Source organism: Phalacrocorax carbo, chromosome 1, assembly GCF_963921805.1.
Source record: "Phalacrocorax carbo chromosome 1, bPhaCar2.1, whole genome shotgun sequence".
In the NCBI taxonomy this organism is placed as follows: domain Eukaryota; kingdom Metazoa; phylum Chordata; class Aves; order Suliformes; family Phalacrocoracidae; genus Phalacrocorax; species Phalacrocorax carbo.
Window position 1 is genome coordinate 53,709,227 of NC_087513.1, and position 23,262 is coordinate 53,732,488.

General features: G+C 37.5%; 1 protein-coding gene across 9 annotated transcripts in view; it reads left to right on the forward strand.

The window, feature by feature from the left end:
• The window catches only part of CNOT4 (CCR4-NOT transcription complex subunit 4), an 80,794-nt gene that overhangs the window by 49,472 nt on the left and 8,060 nt on the right, over nucleotides 1–23,262 (forward strand). For 6 of the 9 annotated variants that reach the window (XM_064451986.1, XM_064451977.1, XM_064451995.1 and 3 more), the window contains exons 7-11: nucleotides 2,768–2,901; nucleotides 6,665–6,820; nucleotides 9,494–9,551; nucleotides 9,837–10,086; nucleotides 11,963–12,460. In XM_064451986.1, the coding sequence (XP_064308056.1) occupies nucleotides 2,768–2,901; nucleotides 6,665–6,820; nucleotides 9,494–9,551; nucleotides 9,837–10,086; nucleotides 11,963–12,460 (1,096 nt within the window). The remainder of the gene's footprint in view (nucleotides 1–2,767; nucleotides 2,902–6,664; nucleotides 6,821–9,493; nucleotides 9,552–9,836; nucleotides 10,087–11,962; nucleotides 12,461–23,262) is intronic. The other 3 variants (XM_064452021.1, XM_064452040.1, XM_064452016.1) reach the window with 2 other exon arrangements.

The window sequence follows — 23,262 nt, forward strand, 5'->3', positions numbered from 1 at the left end:
TTATGGCAGAGCTGAATTTTGAAATCCAAAAGGTGACCAACCAGTTGGATATTGGAAGTGAACGGTTAATTTCTTTCATTGCATGCTGCTTTTAAGGCTGAAAAGTCCACTGAGTGTTCATGAGTCAAAAAGATGGAGATAAACTCTTAGCCAAGAACTCAAGTAACCTTGAATTAGCCGCTTGCCCTTTGTTCATACCAATGCAAGGTAACATATGTTATTTTAAATCTCTGTGAAAGAAGTTACAGTAGATCTGGGTTTTCCTGTAGGTTTTATGTTTGTGGCTGGTTATCATGGCTTAGCTATTGTGCTGCTGTTTGACCATGCCATCTGAATTCTGATATGCCTTTTAGGATATCCTTTTAGGATATCAGATAGGATGTCAGGAAGGATATAGAAACATTTTGGAAATAAAACATGAGGGTGACTGTAGTAGAGCATAAATACGGATATAGGGATTTTTAAAATGATCTCAACATTAGAATGCTTGTTATCTAGAGTGGGGAAGCAAGTAAATGAATAGCTTTTGCTTCTTAAAGGTGGTGCAGTCTGAGTTCTTTTAAGTCTGGGTCTGTCTTTCTATGAGGTATGATGAAGCTTTTAAACTCAATCTTGAGTATGCAAGCCATGTGTCCATGCTGCAGTTTTTGCATGTGGTCTGTCCGTGAAGCAGGTACTAGCAAAAATGTACAATTAGTAGGCTGATGTAAGCCAGAAAATGAGAAAGAATGTCCATATCCATTAAACTTTTTTTTTCACAAATTAGCAGTTATTTCTGAGGATTTCAGCTACCTTTTCATAAATTAAAAAAAAATACCCTGCTGGTTCAGGTGAATAGTCCCTGTTGTGATCTACTGGTTCTTTTCAGTTTAACTGAAGAAAGTCTCTGACAGTGAGGTTGGGAGTTTAGGTAAGGTAGGCTGGAGATGCTACGTTTGGCTTCTGGATTGCTTGTTATAAATAAAGCATGATTACTTCAAGCTCCTATGTAGGATTTTAATCTTGTTTCTTTTGTACGTTTATGTGACAGGTAGGTGAGCTTAGGACTGGCCTGAGGTTCCTGGCCATGATGTTCAGTCTTTTGCCACTGAAGTCTTAAGCAAGATGAGATACTTGGGGATGGTGTGTGTGTGTGTTCTTACTCAGCTGCTTAATGTTTGCAGTGCAGATCTGTGGATCTGAGCTAGCTGCTTATATTCTATTCATAGCAGTTGGTGAAAGAAGCATTGAGGTGAACCACACTCTAGAACCACGCTTTCTTCTACTGTTGTAGTAGCTTGGGTGTAGACACTGACAAAGTTGGGTAAGATGATGCATACACCAGATGTTTGAGTCCTTTTTTGAGGGTTGTGTGGGTTGACTACATAGAAAAAGACGCAATCAGAATTAACCAGTAATGGAGATCTGGAGAATTAAGTAGCAAAAAACTGGAGATCTTTATAGTGTTTGAGTGACTTGGGGTGTTCAAATGGGATATGCCGTTGTCCCTCTAAATGAGCCCATAAGGGAATTTAGTTTCTCAGCAGTACTGTTTTTTTTAATTTTGTCAAATATTCCTACTTATTTTTTTCTCAAAAAGCAAGTAATAGTTTTCTTCTAGGTTGTAGTATTTTTCTGAGGATGTCCACATTGCCTGTGCATAAATTCCATTCTTGTTCCAACAAAACATTTATAAAGGGAATGAATTAAGGAATGGACAAATGTTAATTTTAGGTGTACAAGGAGTGTGAGAGCTTTTAAATCAATACTTAAGATGCGATAGATAATAACATATGTGTTCCAGTCGTCAGGTTCAGAAGGCCTGACCATAAATCTTGGCACTCATTTCCTTTGCTAAAGGACATTTCTTAGTAGCTGGAAACTCTAGATGAAAGCTATTGACACCCTCAAATTCACTGTTCTATTTTGCACCTTTATTCAACTCATTACAATACTTAACTTGCAAATAGTAATTCATAGGTTGGTGTGGTGTATGTGGTATAACAACCTACAAAAAGGTGAATGCTCATCTTGAACTTGTTTCCAATGTCACTTTAAATGTTAGGGTGGATGGATCTTGCTGGTTTTCTCTTAAAATATTTTGTCACAGAACCTTATAGGTAAGCTAGACTGAAAAATGCTTTCTTCCTTCACTTGCCAGGTATAATATTTTGGAGCTAGAGTGGGCTGCCTCAGTTTCTGAAAGCAAAAAATTGTTCTCAATTAATTCAATTAGGTAAAAGAATATTTTGATTTCTCAGTTATTAAAAAGAATGATTGATCAGTTGTTGCTCAGAATGTACTACTTGTCACATGATAGTTACCAGTCTGACCACCTCAGCCGTTTTCATTAAGCTGACATAAAATTGCTTCCATTTTGGAACATTTGAATTAAAAGATAGACTCCTTGCTCCTTCCTGTTGATGTATCAAATGCAGGCTGCCTTGGAGATTCAGCTGTTTGTGATTTAGAAGGTATACTATGAAACTCTTGATTAGAACTGAACAAGTTTGAATAAGGTTATAACTATTTTTCTGCTTTAGAAGTCTCCAAAGAAATTATAAATTAGTAAATACATCCAAGTCATTTCTAGTCAAGCTTTAGATTTGTTAGGATCAAGTCTGTGCCGAGATGCACTCTTTTGAGTTTGTTAGGAGTGACCTGTTGAGTTGTTAAAGCTCAGTTAGTAAGCTTTGGGACATATATTTATATACAAAAAATACTTTTTACATCTATAAAGATATATTTTAAGCCAGTATTCATTCATTGTGAGTTTCTCTTTCCTTAGGCGGGTAAGCACCAGGAATATGAACAGAAACTACTGCAAGAATTATATAAACTAAACCCCAACTTTCTCCAGTTATCTACGGGTACAGTTGACAAGAACAAGAACAAAGTGACAGCACTGCAGAGGTATGATGCGTAAGTACTGATGCTGGACTGCCTGGCTATGCTTGCTTCCTGGTTATTCCCAAAGAGAACTTTCTCACTCCTGTTGCATCCCCAAAGTTGCCGGCTCTTTTTATTGGCTATTATATGATAAACGCTTATGCCAGTTTTCTCTGTGGACTGCTTTGATCTAATACAAAGTATGTGTGAGTCTTATTTAGTAAAGAAATGTTTTTCTGCTGTGTGCATTTGGATCACTAGTTCAGAACAAGGTATTCTTATTCGGAAAGATCTGTGTTTTATATTTGAATAAACACATAATGTTAAAGACCAGATGTCTGCTTTCTTGGTATGGTGCCATGATGAATGCAGTCTGTACTCTCACAACTGAGACACCTTATAGGCTCGATATGTGCGGTTTATGTCATGATTTATAGGGCAGTCCTCACATTAGTTATTGAGGAACTTGGAAATTGCAAGTAAAAATCATTCTTTTGTGAGTAAGAAATCACAAGATGTAAGTAAGACTTCTTGTTTCCATCTAGTAAACTTTAAATGATATATTTTTTCACTAGGTTGTAATTGCAAGTATCACTTATTACTGCTTGTTAAAATAACACTCTATTGAACTAGTTTGTTCAGTAAGTTAAGAAAAATTTCTGTCCATATGAGTACATAGTCACACAAAGATAAATGAAAGCCTAAGGTCCTCAGTCCTTATGTGAATTGTCCACTCAAATGTCATATTTAAGATAAAGAAATAAAAACTGTTAACAATTTCCTCCACTCTTCTTTTTGGTAGGATTTTAATAATGTGATGGGCAGAGTGGAATGTAAAAGCTAGATTGCACTTTGCATGCATCTTGGCCTTTTAATCAGGGTTTGTGTTGTGTGCTGCTTTATCCACTACTGAATTTTTCAGACAATAATTTGACACTGGCAGCATCACTGCACACCAGTTTAAGCAAGAAAGTGGGTACTGTATCTAGAATATTGCCAATGGAGCTTGAATAAGCAGAATATAATTGTAAAAAATGATATGCCAGTTGATGTACTGGGATTATTTTCTTGAACTACTAGAGGAAACGTCATATGCTATTTGACTGCAAGTGGTCAGGACCTCCAGTTGATCTTCTCTTAAGGACTGTGCCACTTCTTATTTCTTGTCCACCAGTTCAATATTGACTTGGAAGGTAGTAAGTAAAGCACTTTACCTATAGACTATTTGCTTTACCATGAGTAAAAGCAAATAGACCATTTCCTGCATTTGGGTATTGATTATTTTATGTTCAAAGCCTGAAGTAATCTTAATTTGAAACCTAATTAGATCCTTGCAAAGCAAATGATACCAGTGAGGAAAGAATGCTCTATCTGAAAGTGAGCAAACTTCTAAGCCTTCAGAAAGCAATTATGAATTGGAGGTTGGCCAGTCTGTGGTGCGAACATTTTGGCACTTGTAGAAAAAATGGCATGTTACTCTAAAGGCAACAAGTGGTCTGGAGGTAATTTCTCTTGTCAGCTGTGACCAGCATCATCACAACACAGACTTTGTTCTTTGCTAATGGCTAGGCACCACCTTTTGGGTTGCAAAGTTACTTTCTTCTTGCAGCTGGGATTTTGAAATGTTTCTTCAAGTCCCATCTCATTGGTACAAAATGTAGCTTGGAAGCTGGTGAATGCGTGTTATTCTCCTTCACAGCTTTCTACCCAATTGGGTTCTTGGTTTTGTCCGATTCATTGATATGGTATTAATATTTCTGGCAATTTGTCAGAGAGCCTCTGACAATTTTGTGGTTGTTCTTGTGTTTCTGGGGTGCAGGGTTTCTGTTTCAGTCTGGTTTTGAGCAGAAGTTGAGTTCTAAAGAGTAGATGTTTAATTATAAATATGCAGTAGTAGAAAACAGTTTCTTAAACTGTGCATAAATGCTTTTTCATAATTGTGTTCTAATCTGCGAGGTTCTACTCACAGGCCTTTGTTCTTGCTGCTGAAGGCAAATGTTAAAATCCCCCAGTGCCATTTTGCGTACATGGGTACTTACCTCTTGGTTTGTCACTTAATAGTCGTGGTGACTGCTTTCTCTTACAATTGGAGGTATATTCAGCATTTAAAATGGATCAAGCTCTTTTTTTCCTCTCCTTTTTTATTTTTTTTTCCTGCTGGCCTTTTCCTTAAAGAACTGAAATGAATGCTTTCTTATGCTGTGAGTGGATACACTTGTTAAGCACTTGCTGGTCTGTTAGAGAACAGCCCTTTAGAAGCATCCAGCTTTGAACTTAAACAAAACAAAAAAACTCAACCCCACATGCATGAAAATCCACTCCAAAACAAAACAGTTCCTTTCTCTTTACCTTTCTCCTTGGATGCAACACTGACTTTTAACTGTGACGTTTTAAAGATATTTTCAGTATAGCGATCGCTTTGCACCGCAGCAGACATAAATTTTGATATTAAAATCTGTTAATGGATTGAAAGTCTTGTTATATCTAGATTACAGCTCATTTTTGTAAGGGTGATAATATTAAATGACTGACATTGCACTGATGATGATGTGTCTTTATTCCTTGGTGTTCAATCTGATTAACTCGCTATCTCTGACTTATTTCAAATGTGTATAAAGCACATAAGATCTGTAAATCAGATCAAGGCGTTCATCTGTGTACATATTTTATAGGTATATGAGGAAAAGATGGAGGTAGAAAAGCAAATCTTACACTGAGATTTCAGGGTAGCTAGCGATACCAATTTTATCTGAATAGGAGTAGGAAACCCTTGTGTTGCTATATGCAGCTATGGGAATTTCCAGATTCTGACTGTGAACTTACTAAATTGACTTAGAGATGTGGAGTAAATGTTGGACCATTAATAAGAATATATTAATGGAGGCATCAGGAGGAACATATATATTTGAAAACAATTTTTTCGAAGACTTCTTCCTTATGAAGACACTTGGACACTAAAAACAGCATCCTAATTGAGGCAAATGAAAAGCTAAAAGAACTGAAGAACACAAAGGCAAATCTTTTATAGTAGGGTTAGCAGATGACACTGTATTTGAATGCATTCAGTTATAGATGATGTTTCAGCTCACTTCAATTTGTATAAAATAACTATTTTCAGCAAACACTTGGGCTTTGAGTCCTCTTGAACTTCGTTTAGATCTAATGTGCACTCTGAAATGAAATTTATAGTCACTTTATAGAAGGGAAGTAATTATGGTTTTAAACTAGAAATGAAAGGAGCAGGAACTTGAAGAGTGTGTTGGTCTGACTGGTCTCATGTTCTGTTAGTAAAGCTGTGGACCATTGTGTAGGCATAAACCACAAACTTTATCTGTTAGGGCCAGGCTTGATAGGGCCTGGAATATAAAATATTTATTAAAGAAAAAAGTTTAGTTCTTGGTTTACAGAACTTAAAAATACTTATGGGATCAAGCAAGTAATTCTAAGTGAGGTGTGTGTAGGTCTGAATAATTGAAGCTGTCAATGGATTTTTGGGTTTTTAATTTTTTTTTTCTCTACCCCAAATGGACAAGTTGAGACTTCAATGTTGGCAGAGCAGCTATCTATTCAGTGAAGAAAACAGAATCCTTCCCCCCCCAGTTTTCTCTCCCCTTCCTACCCCACTAATTCTTTTTTTAAGTCATCACCATTTAAAAATCTGAGAAGTAATATCCAGATAAATCTATTCTTACAGATTGTCTGGCACAAGGATTCATTCCCCCAGTGCTTAAAATTTTTAAAAACACTTTCTTCATAACTTGAACTCTTTTTTTTTTTTACTCTTGCCTTTTTCCAGACCCAACAGTAATAACAAAGATGCCTGGCCATCATTACAGAGTTCAAGTAAATCAGCCAACGGTTTAACAATGGAACACAGGAAAACGCCTCCTATATTAGAAAATGGCACAGACCCAGAACACATGACTCCAGATGGTGCAGACTCAGATTTCGGGTAATTGTGCTGCCTTTTATACTTCAGATAGCTTGCTTTCTCTCTCACTGATTGGTGTGGAGGGAATGATTCTCCAGTCTCTCTCTGTCTGGTTGGAGAGCTGGATTCAAATCCTGATCAGGTCACACAAAGTTGGGCTTAGCCTAGCCCATGTCAAAAAGACTGATTGGCAGATTGTGCAGGAGATCCCTAATGTGATGTTAGTAAGTGATGGTGCAGGTAAGGGCTGTGGGGAACTGAATAAGTAGGGGATCAACAGCTTATATAGCTGCATGGTCCCAGCCAGAACTGAGCCCTTAATTTCCTATACAGAAGCTTCCACAAAAGTAACATGCTAGTTGCTATACATCAGGAGGCTTGTCACTTGGAAAAGCTTCAACAGAAGGAAGCTAAATGTTAGGACTGAGTATCTGTCATCTCTTTACAATGATGTGTTCCTTAGCTCTGCAGTTGTGTTTCTGGGTTCCCTGATTATCAGTCAGTTACAGGAGCAACAGGTCAGCAGATTCAACAGAGGCTTTTTTGTAATTCATCTGCTTGCAGTAACTTCCTCACTGCTATCCAACAATATTTACTCTTTTGGTGCCCTCTTTGAATAGAACTGGTGTAGTCTTTCATCATAAGCACCACTTGCAGTTCTGATGGTAGTTGGTAGTCGTGCTGTTTTGTTTTTTTATGGGCCCCCTTAGGTAATACCAGTTGGGCTCATTCAGAGGTTGGATGGACAAATAGCAAGGTAAACCCTAATATTTCAAGAAGTGACACTGCTGATTAGGTAGCTGATCTTAATTTTAAATCAATTTTGAACTGATGCATTAACATTGTGAGTGCTGTTGAAAGTGGTACCTTCTTGTTAGGCTTAATAGCAGTCCCATTGAGGTGTGATCAGAGAGCCTGTGGTTTCATCTGAGTAGTGAGGTGCAGCTTCCTCCTTATCTTTTCTGAAAATAATGTATTAAATGTAGGTTAAAATATTGTAACTAATAGATAGTGAATCTTGTTAATTCCTGAGGGCTGGAAGCCTGTCTTAAAATTAAAGGCTCTTTATGCATGTTCAAGTATAATAAATGTTTTCAGCACTTAAACTGTCATTAAAAATTCTTACACATAACTTTTTAAACTGCAACATTGTGACTTTCTGTCAACGCCTTTGGGAAAAGAATTTGGCTGGAATATCAGCTCTACAATCAATGATTGTGTAGTGAAGAATCTACAGAAAACTTTTGTGTGATAGGTATTCAGAAGTTACTAATTTAAGGCAGTTTGTTCCAAATGGAAGATTGTTCCAAATACTATTTGACCACTGAGTAGAAAGTATTTGTAAATCTTCACTGGAGTAATGTTTGTTTGCAAGTATATTCCTCTGATTTTTCTTTTATAGTCATAAATACTTCAGCTTCAGTTATCTTTTTGAGATACTGACTCAGTGTTCTTTAGCACAAAAATTGCTTTTATTCATGGATTACCCTTGTACAGTTTCCTTAGAATGGAGAATTAATTCTCATGGGTTTTGACTTCAATTTTTCTGGAATGGGGAGAACAGATATGGGGGAGAGCCATCTTGTAAATTTTTGACCTTGATATGTGGCTTTATGCCATATTTAAACTTTGCAGCAGCAAAGGGTGTTTGAAAACAAGGTGTAGCTAGAATCTGAAGTCTGCACCCGGTTAAAATAATTACTCTCTCTATATAATGTCTTGTGCTATCACATCATGATTGTAATTTGACTTGTACTGTGTTCTGGCCTCTTAATGGAACTGAAATTTACGTTCTTACTTCTGGTCCTTGTTTGTAGGACCAGTGTTTGGGCTGTGCAGCCCGATGCTTGTACATTTTATGGGTAGATAAAAATGAAAGTACCCTGAAGTTGCAGAGCAGAGATTTTAATCTGAACTTGAAGTAATACTGTTTCATTAGTGTGGTGTTTAGCATAATTAAGGCAACTCACAGATGTTTGTCAGAATCTTGAATCCTGAGATGTGCCATTTCAGCTGAGTCATGTTAATTCCCAGTCAATAGCTTTCTGAGGTGGTTTTCTGCTGTATCTTATATTTGGTTCTCTTTATGTTTGTTGGCGGTTTTTTATGCTATGTCTTTTCCTGTACTCCTCCCCTTCTGTCATCTCAAACTCAGTTTCTTACCTTGGAACTATTTTCTGCTAGTTGAAACTCAAAGGCTGGTGGGAAGCTTAACTTGCCACCAGGACTAAATAGTTAATTTAATCTTTTATTTCTCCCCAGATATATTTAGTATGGGAACTGACGACTTGGGTATTTGGAAAACAAATATGTTCCCAAGTTTAATTCCAGTAATAGCATAGATGGAACTGACCGCTACAGAATATTGCCATAGTAAGAGTCCTGGGTCTTTTTGAATGGCATAGAGTTACCATGAACATGTTTAAAACTTTCCTTTTGTTCCTTAACAGGGCAGTCAACAAGCAGAGTGGAGAGTGGTGGGAAGAAGTATTGCAGTATATGGCAAATGATTGGAATGTTTATGGTTAAAACAAAAACAGTCTTATAAGTGTCCTTTTTTCCTTCTCAATTCCTCCTAATTAATTTCGCTTTGTCTTTCTTTCAAGGCTTTTCTACCACTACAAAAGCAAATGTTGATTTTCACGTTAAGTACTTGAGCGTCTTATTGTCTCTCTTCCCCTCCCACTTTTGCAGCCCTATCGACAAACCTTCAGATTCGCTCAGTATAGGAAATGGTGACAGCTCCCAGCAGGTAAGACACAAAGATAAATGCTGTGACAGTAAGAACTGAATTTGAGGGCTTGGTACACCTCACAGTTGGAGAAGCAAGTGCTTCCTGAAGTGCATTGTAATTTTAAACAAAATTAAAAAATGCTAGTGCTAAGGTGATTTTTATGTTTGACCTGGTAATGAGCAATATATTAACCAACCTAACTGCAGACAAAAGCTCTGAGGAGATTTTTGAACTGTATTAGTGAAGAATATTTTATATAAAACAGTCATGTCCTAACTGTGTTTCTTTCTCTCTTGCCTGTAGATAACAAACAGTGACACACCTTCACCACCGCCTGGTTTAACAAAACCCAATCCAGTTATACCCATCAGTTCATCTAATCACAGTGCACGGTCTCCTTTTGAAGGGGCTGTAACAGAATCACAGTCACTCTTCTCTGACAACTTTCGGCACCCTAACCCCATCCCTAGTGGGCTTCCTCCATTCCCCAGCTCTCCACAGACTTCAAATGACTGGCCCACAGCACCAGAACCACAGAGCCTCTTCACATCAGGTATGTATGTATGCAGATGATGTGGTTGAGGATTGCTTGCTTTTGCAACTGATGTCTAAAACTGTGTAGAAACAAACACTAGGACTTGCTCCATACCGTCCCCCCCCTTCATGAATGATCAAAACTTGTAACTACAAATGAATTGCACTGACATAAGGGTTTCTACTAAAAGAAACTCTAGAGTTTTCCAGCTGCAAGGCTAAATTATCAGAGTACCTGTTTTAGTTTTTCTTAGCCATGTGCCTGCCTAAATAATAGGACGTGACATGTATGCTTAATATTTAATGTTACAGGTTTTTACCAAGAGTGGGGAAAATATGTGGTGGTAGTATATGTTGGTGTAATCATGTGTTATGATCTATAATTCTAATATCAGAAGCTGTGCAGTGGAATTCAGAAATTTTAGTATCCTGCACAGTTATCTGAAGGTGCCTAATCATTCTCTTTTCTGAAGTGAGGTTATATACATTCAGAAAAGATAAAAATATGGTTAATTTCATCAAGTGAAAGACACCTGTATTTTCCAGGTACTTTCCTGTGAAATACCACTTCATATGAATGAAACATCATTTTAAGTGTATTTATAATCTTGGGAATGGTTAACAGTATCTTAATATCTCACAAATTATAAATCTGAGGGAGTAGTTAGAAAATTAAATGAAACAGTATCAGTAGCTAATAAAATGTAAATTATACTTTAGGATGCCATTGGCTTACTTAGTGATTAGTCTTCTTTTGATGTTTATCTGACTTCTGGATGTCATAATCCTGTTTGCAAACAATATTTACTATCAAGGAAATGACTTGCTGCTAAGGTACTATACGTACCAGTTTTGTGAGGATTAAGTAGCAGAGAGACACTATTTCCAGGCAGTAGAGATCTTGTTTGTTTCATAATTAATATAAAAATGTGTGGTTGCGATTTAAGTAAGAATACAAATGACAAGTTTTTGTCTAACAACTCTTTTTATCTATTGTCATGGATTTTAGAGTGAAAATAGAAGTGTAGAATTTTTTTCTAAGAGAGAATACTGAGCTTAATTTTAACTACTTAAAGCAGCAGACCAAGTTCCCTACCAGCAGAGGGAGTTAATGTTGAGTGATACTACTTTGTACTCATCAGCTTGCATTACCACAGTTCTGAGGGAAAATACTGTGAAACTAGATGCAGCATTCACTGAACCTGAATAAGAAACTTAAACAGTATAATGAAATAGTAATCAAAAATGCAGTGGAATTCTGATGATAACCCTTTTCTTTTTTTGCAATGCTGCCTTAAAATATTTAACAATATCTTGTAAAGCAGTTCCTTATTTCATTTTGTTTTTCAAGGTGTCTACTCGGCTTCTTTTTCTTCATAATGGTAGATGGTGGCGGGGTGTTTTGGTTTTTAACCACTGCTCAGAGGTTCCCCCTTTGAGAGGGAACATCACCTCCCCATCTTTCTTATGCAGCAGAGCTGAAGCAAAGCAAAATACTGAGCTGAATAACAGTCTTATTTAAACTGTGCTTGGTTGTACTTCCATCAAGTAATATGGGTGTAAAGAAGGTACTAAGCAAGTATTTATTGGTCTCTCTGTACTTGGTGCTGTTACTGAAAACACTTATTTGACAAGGCTTTTCTGTAGTTCAGGAACAGAGTAATGCTGCAGTAAAAATACTATTTGCTGGTTGTTCCACTTCACCTTAAGTAGAAATCTGTGACAGTTTGATCTGAAAATGGCATTCTAAGCTGATGAATAAGATGTCTTTGGGGGAATGTATTAAGAAGTACCATATGAAAGATAACTGGCAACATAGATTCATATACACTGAGGCTGAAATTTTTGTATGGATAAGTACTTGTTCTAAATCCTGTTCCTCTCCTGTCTGACAGAAACTATACCAGTATCCTCCTCCACAGACTGGCAAGCGGCTTTTGGGTTTGGTTCCTCCAAACAGCAAGAGGACGACTTAGGGTTTGACCCCTTTGATATCACCCGCAAAGCCTTAGCAGACCTGATTGAGAAGGAACTGTCAGTCCAAGACCAACCTTCCCTCTCGCCTGCATCTCTTCAGAACCCTACCCCACACACTACAACTGCCAAAGGGCCAGGCTCTGGATTCCTGCATCCTGCTGCACCCACAAATGCCAACTCTCTCAGTAGCACCTTTCCAGTCATGCCACAGAGGTTCCCACAGTTTCAACAACATCGAGCAGTTTACAACTCCTTCAGTTTTCCAGGCCAAGCAGCTCGCTATCCTTGGATGGCCTTCCCACGCAATAGCATCATGCACTTGAACCACACAGCAAATCCCACCTCAAATAGTAATTTCTTGGACTTGAATCTCCCACCACAACACAGCACAGGTCTGGGAGGGATCCCTATATCAGGTAGGTGAATCGGGACAGCTGTGAATATGACTTAATTCAGATTTTCAGCTTCTCTGAGGCAGGACAGGAAAAGAGAATAGCCAGCTACAAGTGGTAGAGTGGTTTCTCTTGACTGTCATAAGAGGTTTATGAACAGAGGGAGGAATATGGTTTTAAACAAGCCCTTTCCATTTTAAAAAAAATGTATTTGGATGTTTAGCCTTGTAATATTGAGCTTTATAAGGAAGGTGGAGTATTCTGTGCCCGCTTAATTTTGTGCCAAATCAAATTGGTATTTTGGTTCTTCAGTCTTGCCAGACTGGCTTTCCTTAAGAGTAGGCCCTGGAAGTGCATTGTGACTTCCATGTTGACATGCAGGTGCTGACCAGGGTTCTTAAACTTGTGCAAAAAATTGTAATGGTGGTAATTTGTGCGAGATGTCTTGGCTGGGTTGTTCAGTCTTGCGCATAACCAAATGTCTGCACAATAAAACATTCAGTGCTGTTTGTTTCTGTACTTCAGGTGGCCTTAATATTATGCTAATCTTCCACTGAATGGGTGCTTGCAATGTGTGTTAAGAGGATTCATCCTGATTGTGAGGGTTGTGATGTTGGAGGAAAACAGATGTGTGGTCAGGCCAGTTCAGGCTGCCCTGAATGGATTGATAGGTTTTTGCTGCAAACATAACTAAGTTACTGTTACAATTACCTCCTTAATTAAAAACTTACTTCTGGAGTTTGAAGTCCTTTCATGCTTCCAATTTAGCTTAGCCCAAACAAGTTCCTTTTTCCTAGCAGGGAAAAAATTGTATGAAGTGTATAATGAACTACATGTAGAAAGTTTCTGTAAGCTCTTTGTAGCCTTGAGATGGAGAAAACTGCTTCTTGAGATGTTGCCAGTGTTATTTTCATGGGCTTTGAGAAGTACTAGCTATACTATAAGAAAGTGACCTAAAAAAAGTCACTGTGTGTTTGATGCTCTAGTACAAGACCTAATTTTAGCTGTTACTTCCCTGTACTTTGTCCTCTTTGAAGGCTTGTAGAAGATACAGTACTGCTGTAGGGTCCTTAGGCTGATTCATAGTATAAACACTTGGTCTAGACTACAAATGCAAGTAGTTCAAAACTCTCTATACTGGCAGTGGTAAAGCTTTTAGACTAAAATGAGTGATATTAGTGTAACAAAAAAAAAATCCACAAAACCAAAAAACAACACCAACTAAACAAAACCCCCCCGCTCCCCTTCCCCCCCAAAAAAACCAAAGCAATTTATTTTTGGTGTGGAGTCAAAAATATAGCATTGATAGGACTGCAAATTGTTGCTCACTTCCTCTAACCTACATAGAACTCCCAGGAACATAGCAAGACTTCAAGTTTTGACTTTACCACTCGGTTCTAAAAATTGCTAGTTCAAGGGGCCAGTAACAAGACTATCTTCTGTATTAGGGGGACCAGAAGAATCTTTTAGAGTTGAAAAAGATCTGTTTGTAGTACTGGTTGATTCTAGGTTTGAGAAAGTATTCTTTAAATTGCATTGCTTCAATTGCCTTTGGCAGTTTGAGAGTGGACCTCTGTGTTTGTAGAAGACTCATAGATCCTTGGCACAACTCCTGAAGAGCCAGTTGTTTGGTGTTGGTTGATGCGCAGCCCATGCCATGTACTTCCCTCATATGCCTATAAGGCAGCAGAGTTGAAATTTAAGTATATCCTTTTTTGTATGCAACTGCTAGAACCAATTAATCTCAAAATATTTTTGGCAGATAGTTTGTCTATATAAGTGTCTGCTGTAGTCTATATGGAGAGTTATTTTGAGTTGGTCTTAATCTCTTCTTATAGAAAACATTGTTAGTTTCTTGGCTGACAGATAGCAGCAGTTGTGGTGGTGCAAACACTTCTCAGCTGATCTACATGGCAGCTTTGATAGAGCTTGATAAAAGAATCATTTGCACAAACACAGATTACTCCTTTGTCTTCTGTTGTCAGAAATCAGCTGAAATCTCAGATAGTTCTGGTTTTGTTTGCTGGGTTATGCATTTTTATTATTTGTATGGTATTTAGTGCCTAGGCTTTTCTTTAGTGATCTGACTGCTTCAGAATTACAAAGAACTTGAAAGCCAGGAGATGCCCTCATACCTTATATTTTTTGTGTGCTGACCTAATAGTTTCCAATTTATTGATTGTTCTACCTTTTCAAATCCATATCTAGTGTACAGGTCTCTCAACAAATTCCTTTTGTATTCTTTTTTGAAAGACTAATTCCTGTTCTTTCTGCTTGCTTTTAATCTATCAGTCATGGGTATATAATTATAGACTTTTCTTAGTTTCCTCATTTGATTTACAGGTACAGCTGTTTGGTGTTAGAGGAGGAAAGTGGTGTACAAGTACAGAGAAATTATGTCGATGGGACTTTATTACAGCGCTTTATAACAGACTGTAGCTGACCTGCCTGAAAGGCAGTGCGTATCATAATAGCTGTTGAGCAGTACGGAGAGACTAATTTTAGTATATTTGAAGCTCCTTTTTGATAGTTCTCTTGTCTGTATTAGAATGGTTTAGAAAATGTTGTGAACTCGGCTGTTTTGGATGTAACAGCAAAAGAAACCTGGTGCAGGTGAAACATTACATTCTGCCTTCTAGCAGAGACCCTCAACTGCTGTTTCCTAAGATTTTTTGATCATAGCTTTTTACAGGACTATGATTTCCTAAAGCAGTTAATCCTGCACCAGTCATTAAAAAAAACAACCAAACAAAAACCCAACCACATTAATTTATTTTGTGTATTTGCCTGGTCTATTTAATCAACCCTTTTCAACTATTCATTTATGTGAAAACAAGCAGATTTAAAAACTGTCATAACTTCATATGAGATTAGTATACTATTTCCTAGGCTTTCTAAATCCAATCATAGTTCACTTCACTAAGTGTATTTGGTTTGGAAGCCTATATGAAGAAAACAGTGTTTTTTAAATTGCTGCTGCTTGTGCTTTAGATAGGCATTACTATTCACATGAATTTGAAATGCTCATGTGTAATGTTAAATGTAATATTCTGCAGCTACCTTTTGTATAGCCGAGAATGAGCTGTGCTACACTTATAACCCCACAACTCCGGGTAAAGCTGGTTTGTAGTGTGCACCAGATTTAAATGGGGGTGGGCACAGGTGCTACCTACTTTTTTTGTTTTAAGCTCTCATTTAAAAATAATTTCTATATGGAATTTGGTAGCCTATTTCTCAGAGGAAGTAGTATTTATTAAACTCATTCGGCAGTTCCCAGTGAAATGACACAATAATACATGGTTGCCTTCACAATTTCATTATGCATATACTTGAAATGTGTCATTCATCGGGTGTACATTTGTCTCTAACCCCTATTTAAACAAACATTTGATTGACTGATTCTCAAACTCTTGGTTCTTCCCCCCACCTGTGTGATTTTGCAAACTGTAGCAGATGTTGCATGTCCTCATTGTAAGGGACAACTTAGACTTGTTGCTGTTCTCTGGTGTGGGATGGATTAGATGATTTACTGTGTAATTATAACTGTGTAACTGTGCTTCAGGAGAAAAGTTCAGTGACTTATTTGTGGACAGCATGATTGTTGCTAAAAGCAATTTTACCCTAGATCGTGTGCAAGGTGTCCTAAGAATATAGGACAGCAGCTATCCTTTACTCTGCAGATAATGCCAAAGGAAAAATCCACTGACAGCAACGTGTGTGGGTGTGTGCCTTTATTTTATGTTACTTCAGGATAACAGGAAACTTTGTAATCTCATAGCTCATATACTATCATCTTTGCTACCCTACTGCCTGGTGGTGTGTTCTAAAATAATAGGTATAGTATTGGTTCATAAAGTAAAGTAGGTCTCAGATTAACAGTGTGTTTTGAGACAGATGCTTATAAAATGAGATGCATGCGTATTAATAATGGGAAACTAGAAATATATAGTTTTGTTTCTTGAGTTTGCATGGCTGCTAGTCATTGAATTTATTACATAGAAAAAGTATAAGAAGAAATTCACTCAGTTAAAAGTATGAGGAAAAAGTTGCAAATGGTTAGTCCGCCTTCCCTGTCAGTTCTATGCAAGATGAAGTACTTGAAATTTTGAAATGCTGGCTGTTATTTCATTTATTAATTCCATAATTATCCTGAACATAATTCCAAATTAGAACTTTATTGAATTGCTAAGTTCTTACAATTATAATGAGTGTTTGAAATTTGAACTCGTCCAAGACTAATGCTACACAATACCAAGTATATATTCTTCCCACATAAATCACTGAAACCCCTTAAGTTGGAAGGGACCCACAAGGATCATGGAGTCCAACTTCTGACTCCACACAGGGCAGCCTAAAAATTAAACTATACATCTCAGAGCATTGTCCAAATGCTTCTTGAACACCGACAGCCAATTTATGTATATCATGCATATATTAGAAATCTAAGATAGAGGAAATAGTCAAGTAGACACAGAGACAGGTAGAAAGCATGAAGAACTAAACCCTGTCTAGGGTAGGGGAAGAAAAAAGTTTTACCTGTTTTCCTTGACAATAGCCACTGTAAAAATCCATCAAGTTATTTTAGTCGTGAAGCCTATTGGTGTGGAGATGGCAGAAGACTTCTGTGAACTGTTCCTGAAACTTCAGAACTGGGGCTTGAACGTCATAAGTCTGTTTTCTCAAAAAAATTTTTTTTCAAAATTTTGTTTTCTCAAGACTTTTTGTTTTGATGTCGTGGCTTATATATCTTGAATATGCACAGCCTGATGCAATTATGCATATAAAGTTGAGATTGAGAAAATAAAGAGGTAGACAGTTCTTCTAAGTGTGGTGCCATCCAGCAGTCTTTGGTAGCGGTGTTGCATTCCCTATCAAGACACTGATTAGCATGCACATTTTTGAGTCTTGCCTGCATTTAGGTTTTTGTGAAGCAATAGCTGGTAGCAGGGAAGGCAAAGCAATGAAAGTTATATTAAGGAAGTCCAACTTCTTCCCACTTGTGTTAAGTCCTGAGCTCTTCCATATCTGAACAGCTTAGTGTTGTATGCTCTCCCACTTTAAATTTTCTGGCCTCTGTGCCCCCAGCTGTTGAACTTGTCTTGCACATCAAATCCTTTCTTGCCTAATGCTATCTTTTGGACAACATGTTAGTAAAACAAGGGAGGAACCCTATATGTTGGCTATGATCATATTGTTTAAAAAGTCTTTATCCCACAGAGAAGGGTGAGATACTGGAATTAGCATTGATGTGCTCTGTCTTTAATACTAAGAGTCCTTGTCTGACTTAGTATTTTCTCAAAATGCGGCCTCATTGCCATTTGGGGCACACATTTCTTAGTTGACCTTTTTACTTTTGACTTTGTTTCCTCTCTCTGGGTTGATTCTTGATAGTTGATTCTGTCTCCTGAACAAAGAAAAACACAGCTTGTTTTATATAGCTGCAGAACCAAGAAAATTGAATTTGCCACATAGCAGCTGACACTTCTGTGATCTCAGGATAATAATTTGGTATGGGGTTTTGTGGGGGTTGTGCTTCTGCCACTGTGCCTTTTTAAGAGAGGGTCTAGCCTCTGTGGTACGGCTGTTGAATTCAGCATGTTGTAACACTTAAAATTCACCAAATGCTGAGTACAAAATGCATTTAGTCTCATACCTTAGCACCAGGCAATGTGACTTAAACAGTGCTGCCTCACATCCCTTTATTTGGACGCAGTGGTTGAAAGATCATTTTGCTATTTTTCCTCTTGACCTGACAGTATGTGAAAGGTTTAATGCTGGTTTCAAGTATTGATGGCCTTACTCTTAACAGTAAGTGAATTATTAGTCCGTTTTTCGTTTTAATTCTTTAAAGACTGTTTGCTCACTTGATGGTCTTACTTGACGTTTGGCTTTCCAACAGCAGCTGGGCAGAAAGCATGGCAGCTGAATGTTGTCTTTTCTGTGCCTCTGCTTGGATCTGTGGCTGCCTATAGCGGAAGTCTTTCTGATTAGGTACAAATATTGAAAATAAGAAATCTGGTGGAAAATCTTGGCTGGTACAGCTATTAGTTGTAGGTGCCACTTGTGGCATCTCCGAAGGCCTTAATCTTTCTAGAATGCAGAGCAGCTCCTCTCAGAAGTGGATGCATTACCCTGATATCAAGTTCTCTCCTCATTGGAAAATAAAGACCTGCACACTGCTTTGAAATCGTAAAATGAAAAGTACTGTTTGTAAACAAACCTCAGCTGTTTCCAGTATTGTTTTTACTGACCTTTGTATAGACCCTGATTGTCTTGTTTTCCTCAACAAAGATGGCTGTTCTTAATGCAGCCTTTGCCACTGAGTATTTTTTCTTCTCATCAGTCCTTGTGCCTGCTGCATCCCATTTCTTTCCATGGAGGTTCTGAGGCCTCCACCCCCTTCTTTAAGAGGTGCTTTCTGTCTATGTATACCCCACCCACCCACAAAAGTCATTCTCCTTCTATTGCCCATCATAACTAATTTTCTATTTCACTGGTGAAGAGGTGAAGTGTTCAGCAAAATATGGAACAATTTCAATTTGACAATAAGCTTTTGGCTTGCTTGCTTCCATTGCTCTGGAAGTGGCTAGTTTTCTTTAATGCATCCAGGGCGGTACTGCTGGGTTTAAAATAAGGCAAATGGAAGTGGGATTTTGGATTAATTTCCAAAATATTAAATCAGTGTCAAGATTGAAGTTAGTGTTTGCAATCTGCTATGGATATTCCTTGTCCTATCTCTGGTGTCCCATAACTCGCTTACACTTTCTACGTTTGCTACTATGGCCTGCTTTCCTTAGCTTAATCTTGTCACAATCTCTGAGAACTTCATCCATAGCACCTGTCCTTTAAGTCCTGCTACTTTTCCATCTGTTCCAGAAATCTCATCTCACTCACCCACCCTTCCCTCCCAGTGCCTTTTCAGTGCTAATATTGCAACTGTTTCTAAAACCCTGTGGGATTTTTTCTTGTGATTGTATAGGAGATACTGTTCCAAATAAAGCTTGATATATATAAATATCTGTGCCCTCATCTCTGGGAGCTTGGTTTTAAGCTTTTACAAATTTCTTAAAATCTTTGATTGTAATATTATTAGGGATGGTGTAAAAGACAGGCATCCTGCTTTTTTTATTTTGAGTAGTAAGATATCTATTTTTAAATGTGTCATTTTATTTCAGAAGAAGAAAATGTGACAAAATATAAAGGAAAAAAGTGTTTTAAAAAAATCCTCTAACTTCTCTTGGCTGCAGTACATCAGAGGAATGACTAATCACATTAACACTGCTAGACTTGAAATAAATGTGGTGTTGGCTGAAAGAGGTGGCCTGAGTGGCTGACCGAATTTGCATTCTGGACCATCAGTCCTGACAGCTTTTTGGGTAACTCTTCCCCAGAAACGGGGAGTCAAGCACATGGGAGGTATTTCACATCAGATTTCCTGACTGTGTCTGTACTACTGTCACAAATGAGCTTCAGCTGCACTAAATATTGGACTTTTGCCTGTGTTTTAGGGATGGAAGACTGCATTTATTAATTATAAGCAATAGAACAAGTTCTATAGAACAAGAATGTTTCCCTTCCTCTTTAGGGCTGGTCCACCAAAAGTCAGAAGGGCTGTTTGCTTTCATAGGTAACCCATAAGACCTTGGGAAGGCTCTGCAGTAATGTAAGAGGGGTGCTGTGTTCTCTTGGATGCTTTTCTAAAATACAAACTGGCACTTCAAAATATGCGGTAAACCACTAGCATGAGTTAAAAGACATAACTGACTTAGTGATGCTAAAAACCTGGCATTTTTCCTTTTAAAGTCTGGAAGTCAGTACATTTGGCAGTGCTCCCTATTAGTAGCAGTGTAACAAGAGGCTGTGCCTTGGGCATGGACCTGAAACTTTGGCTCCTTCTGAGTCACGTCCATCTCACAAAATACAAATTATGACTGATGAATCTTAGCAAAAAGCACAGACAGTTCATAAGCTTTCTGCGTAAACATGTTTAGAAATGCACCAACTTGAAGAACCATTGAGAAAGGGCAAACATAATCTCTTTTTAAAATGTATTGGAGGAGGAGCATAAATGAAATATCCTGAAGGGATAACAGCAATTAAAAGAGCAGCTTTACAAGAAGTGTTTTTTTCCTTCCAGCAATAACAAATCACATTGGGGTGGGGAAATCTGATCTTTTCTATCCTTTGCCATCTCTTGGTTCCTTCTACATCACAACCTCATTTGAACTTCAGCTTGTTCCCAAAGGTATTAATTTTAAAACCCCCATGTATTTAAGTGGGTCACCTCTATTGGAAGACAGCATTTAGTAATCCAAATGACTTTTATGACATGGAAGGTTTTTCTCCTCAGCTTTCTTCCAGTTTATCTAATATTCCTACAGAATGATTGAAGTATCTACAAATACACATAAGACTTAATTGTTTGTTACAGATGTTGAAAAATTAAAAATGTGTTTCTCATTTCTCAGAGTATGAGTTCACTGTACTAATACTGGTCTCACAGCCTTGGTCAGAGGATTGGTTGGGTACTCCTGGAATCCAGAACCTTCATAACTAGATAGGCTCTTGCTAATTATTGATGTAGCTTTGAAGATCTGATTTTTCTTTGCTGATTCTAGCTATTGCATTGGCCATAGGGCAAATTCCATATATTTTGGTTTTTATGCATATATTTATGTGTGTACCCACAAGTACACTTGTACACACAGGATTTTCATTTGAGGTCAAAGTTTTTTTCTTATTGAGAGATAGGGTAACCTGGTGAGATTCTACCCTGATGCAGGATCTAAGAATAAGCAGCAGGTATACTTAGCTTAAAATGAACTTTGTTTTCTCACGTGAATGGAATTGCATTTCTTCCTGAGATTCTTAATCAAACTGTTCTGTATGCAGTATTCAGGTATCTGTTTCCTTTGTTTCAGTATTTTAACAGTCTGTGTGCTTAGTTTATGTTAACACTTAAGGTTATCAGTGGCAAGAACTGATGATCAGTGGTCATTTTCTTACAGGGTGCTTTTTTTGATGAGAAGCACCTTTTTAGCTCACATGAAAAAGAGGTTATTTAATTTATTGACCTAAGGTGGAAGCATTACAGGTTATTGTCTTATATTTTTTTTGTATGCAAGACAGTGGGCACCAACTTAAGTCCTGCGCTTGACCACTATTTTTAGTAATAAACAATTAAAAAATCAGTAATTAAAAATGGTGGGATACTATGGAAATATTAGCTATGAAGTCAAGCATGTTTTTCAAAGCAAGTTAGAATCTCAATTTGAAATTTACTTATAGCTTAAAATTGGGTGGCCGGCTGTGATAATTATGTATTAGATTTGGTCTCTTGAGCCACGGTAAGTGTAAGTCAATCATAAGAAATCTCAAGAATACCTAATATAAAATTTTGATTTTCTTAAAGAAAAAATTCTGACATTGTACATACAAGAAAAATATGAATCTTTGCATTGAATATCTAAGACAAGCTGTCCCCTCACTGATGATGTATAAGGGATTTCCCTTGAAAATAAATTAAACTTTCTGACTCTTAATGCTGCTTTTGTCATAGAAAGCTTAAAAGTTGTACTGTTGGATCTTCTAAATAAGTTTTTCATCAAAAAGAAAAATTATTTTCCCCTTTGAAGTGTATACTTTATAATTCAATATATTCTTCCTCTACTTGATTGTTTGGCTTACTGGCAAGTGAAGTTGGAATTGATTTATTTTAAATTGAAAAATAGTGCGTTTTTTTATTTACATGGCTATCTTTTTAACTGGGTACATATGGAATTAATATAACCTTAGAAATCAATGTGGAATGAAGATAAAAGCTGCTTTACTTGTATTATTTTAAAGCTGAGGGTGGGCTGGTGTCTCTTGACTACCGAAGCCAATTTTGTAGGTGTGTGTATGTGTATGGATGTATGTATCTTTGGTTTCCACAGCTCTCATGACCATAAGACTTTTAATTTGAAATCTGCACCATGGAATGGTACTTTAAAAGCTTTTTTCATGGATTGCCAAGTTGCTTCCTGTGTGTAGAGAATGTCAGTGAGGCTTTTAAATGTTCCCTTCAAACAGCTTTATCTTCTAGTGTTCTTGTCGTTTGGTGTCTCCCTAATATTAAGTGGCTACTTGTATTCCTGATGGGCAGCGCTGCTGTTTATATGTAGGCAGATTCCATCATCTTTAATCTAGCAGTGACATTCTTAGGCCTCTGTGAATGGGTGAAGCTTCATCATTTGGTTTAAGCATTGTGGGATTCCTAGAAACCATAGATACACAGAAGCAATGAAGCCTGAGAGTGAAATCCTTCAGACCATAGCAGTTTAAATGGAATTTTACTCATGGTTTTAAAAATGCCATGAGCGAACAAGCTTATTCATATTAAAGTGACACAGGTAGCTTTTATCGTAGCTGTTTTGTTGATGGTTAAGTATATAAGCTTTGGATGAAAGGCTTTTGAGTTTATCTAATGTGATGGGGATCATTTCATTTTAGGATGTGGCAAAACATCCTTCCCTTTTCTTCCTCCCCCTCAGAGTGAAATATTGGACAACTTTTTGCAAAACAAATACCAATAGCGGAATGTCATTTTGAGATTAAAATAGAGAAGCCCCATTCACTTCTCGGAACAGGGTAATGGGCTGTTTCATGGAAAGCACAGACGATCTGTGGTATCTGTGAAAATGGTAGCTCAAAGCATGGTCTGGGACCCAACAGGGATGTTGCTGTAAAGGGTGTGCTTTTCTCATGGCCCTGTTTGTTTCTAATCAAGTTGGAAGACACCTTGTGAACTCCTTCTGGTAGTCTTTTCTGTTCCTTTTTTTGTTTTC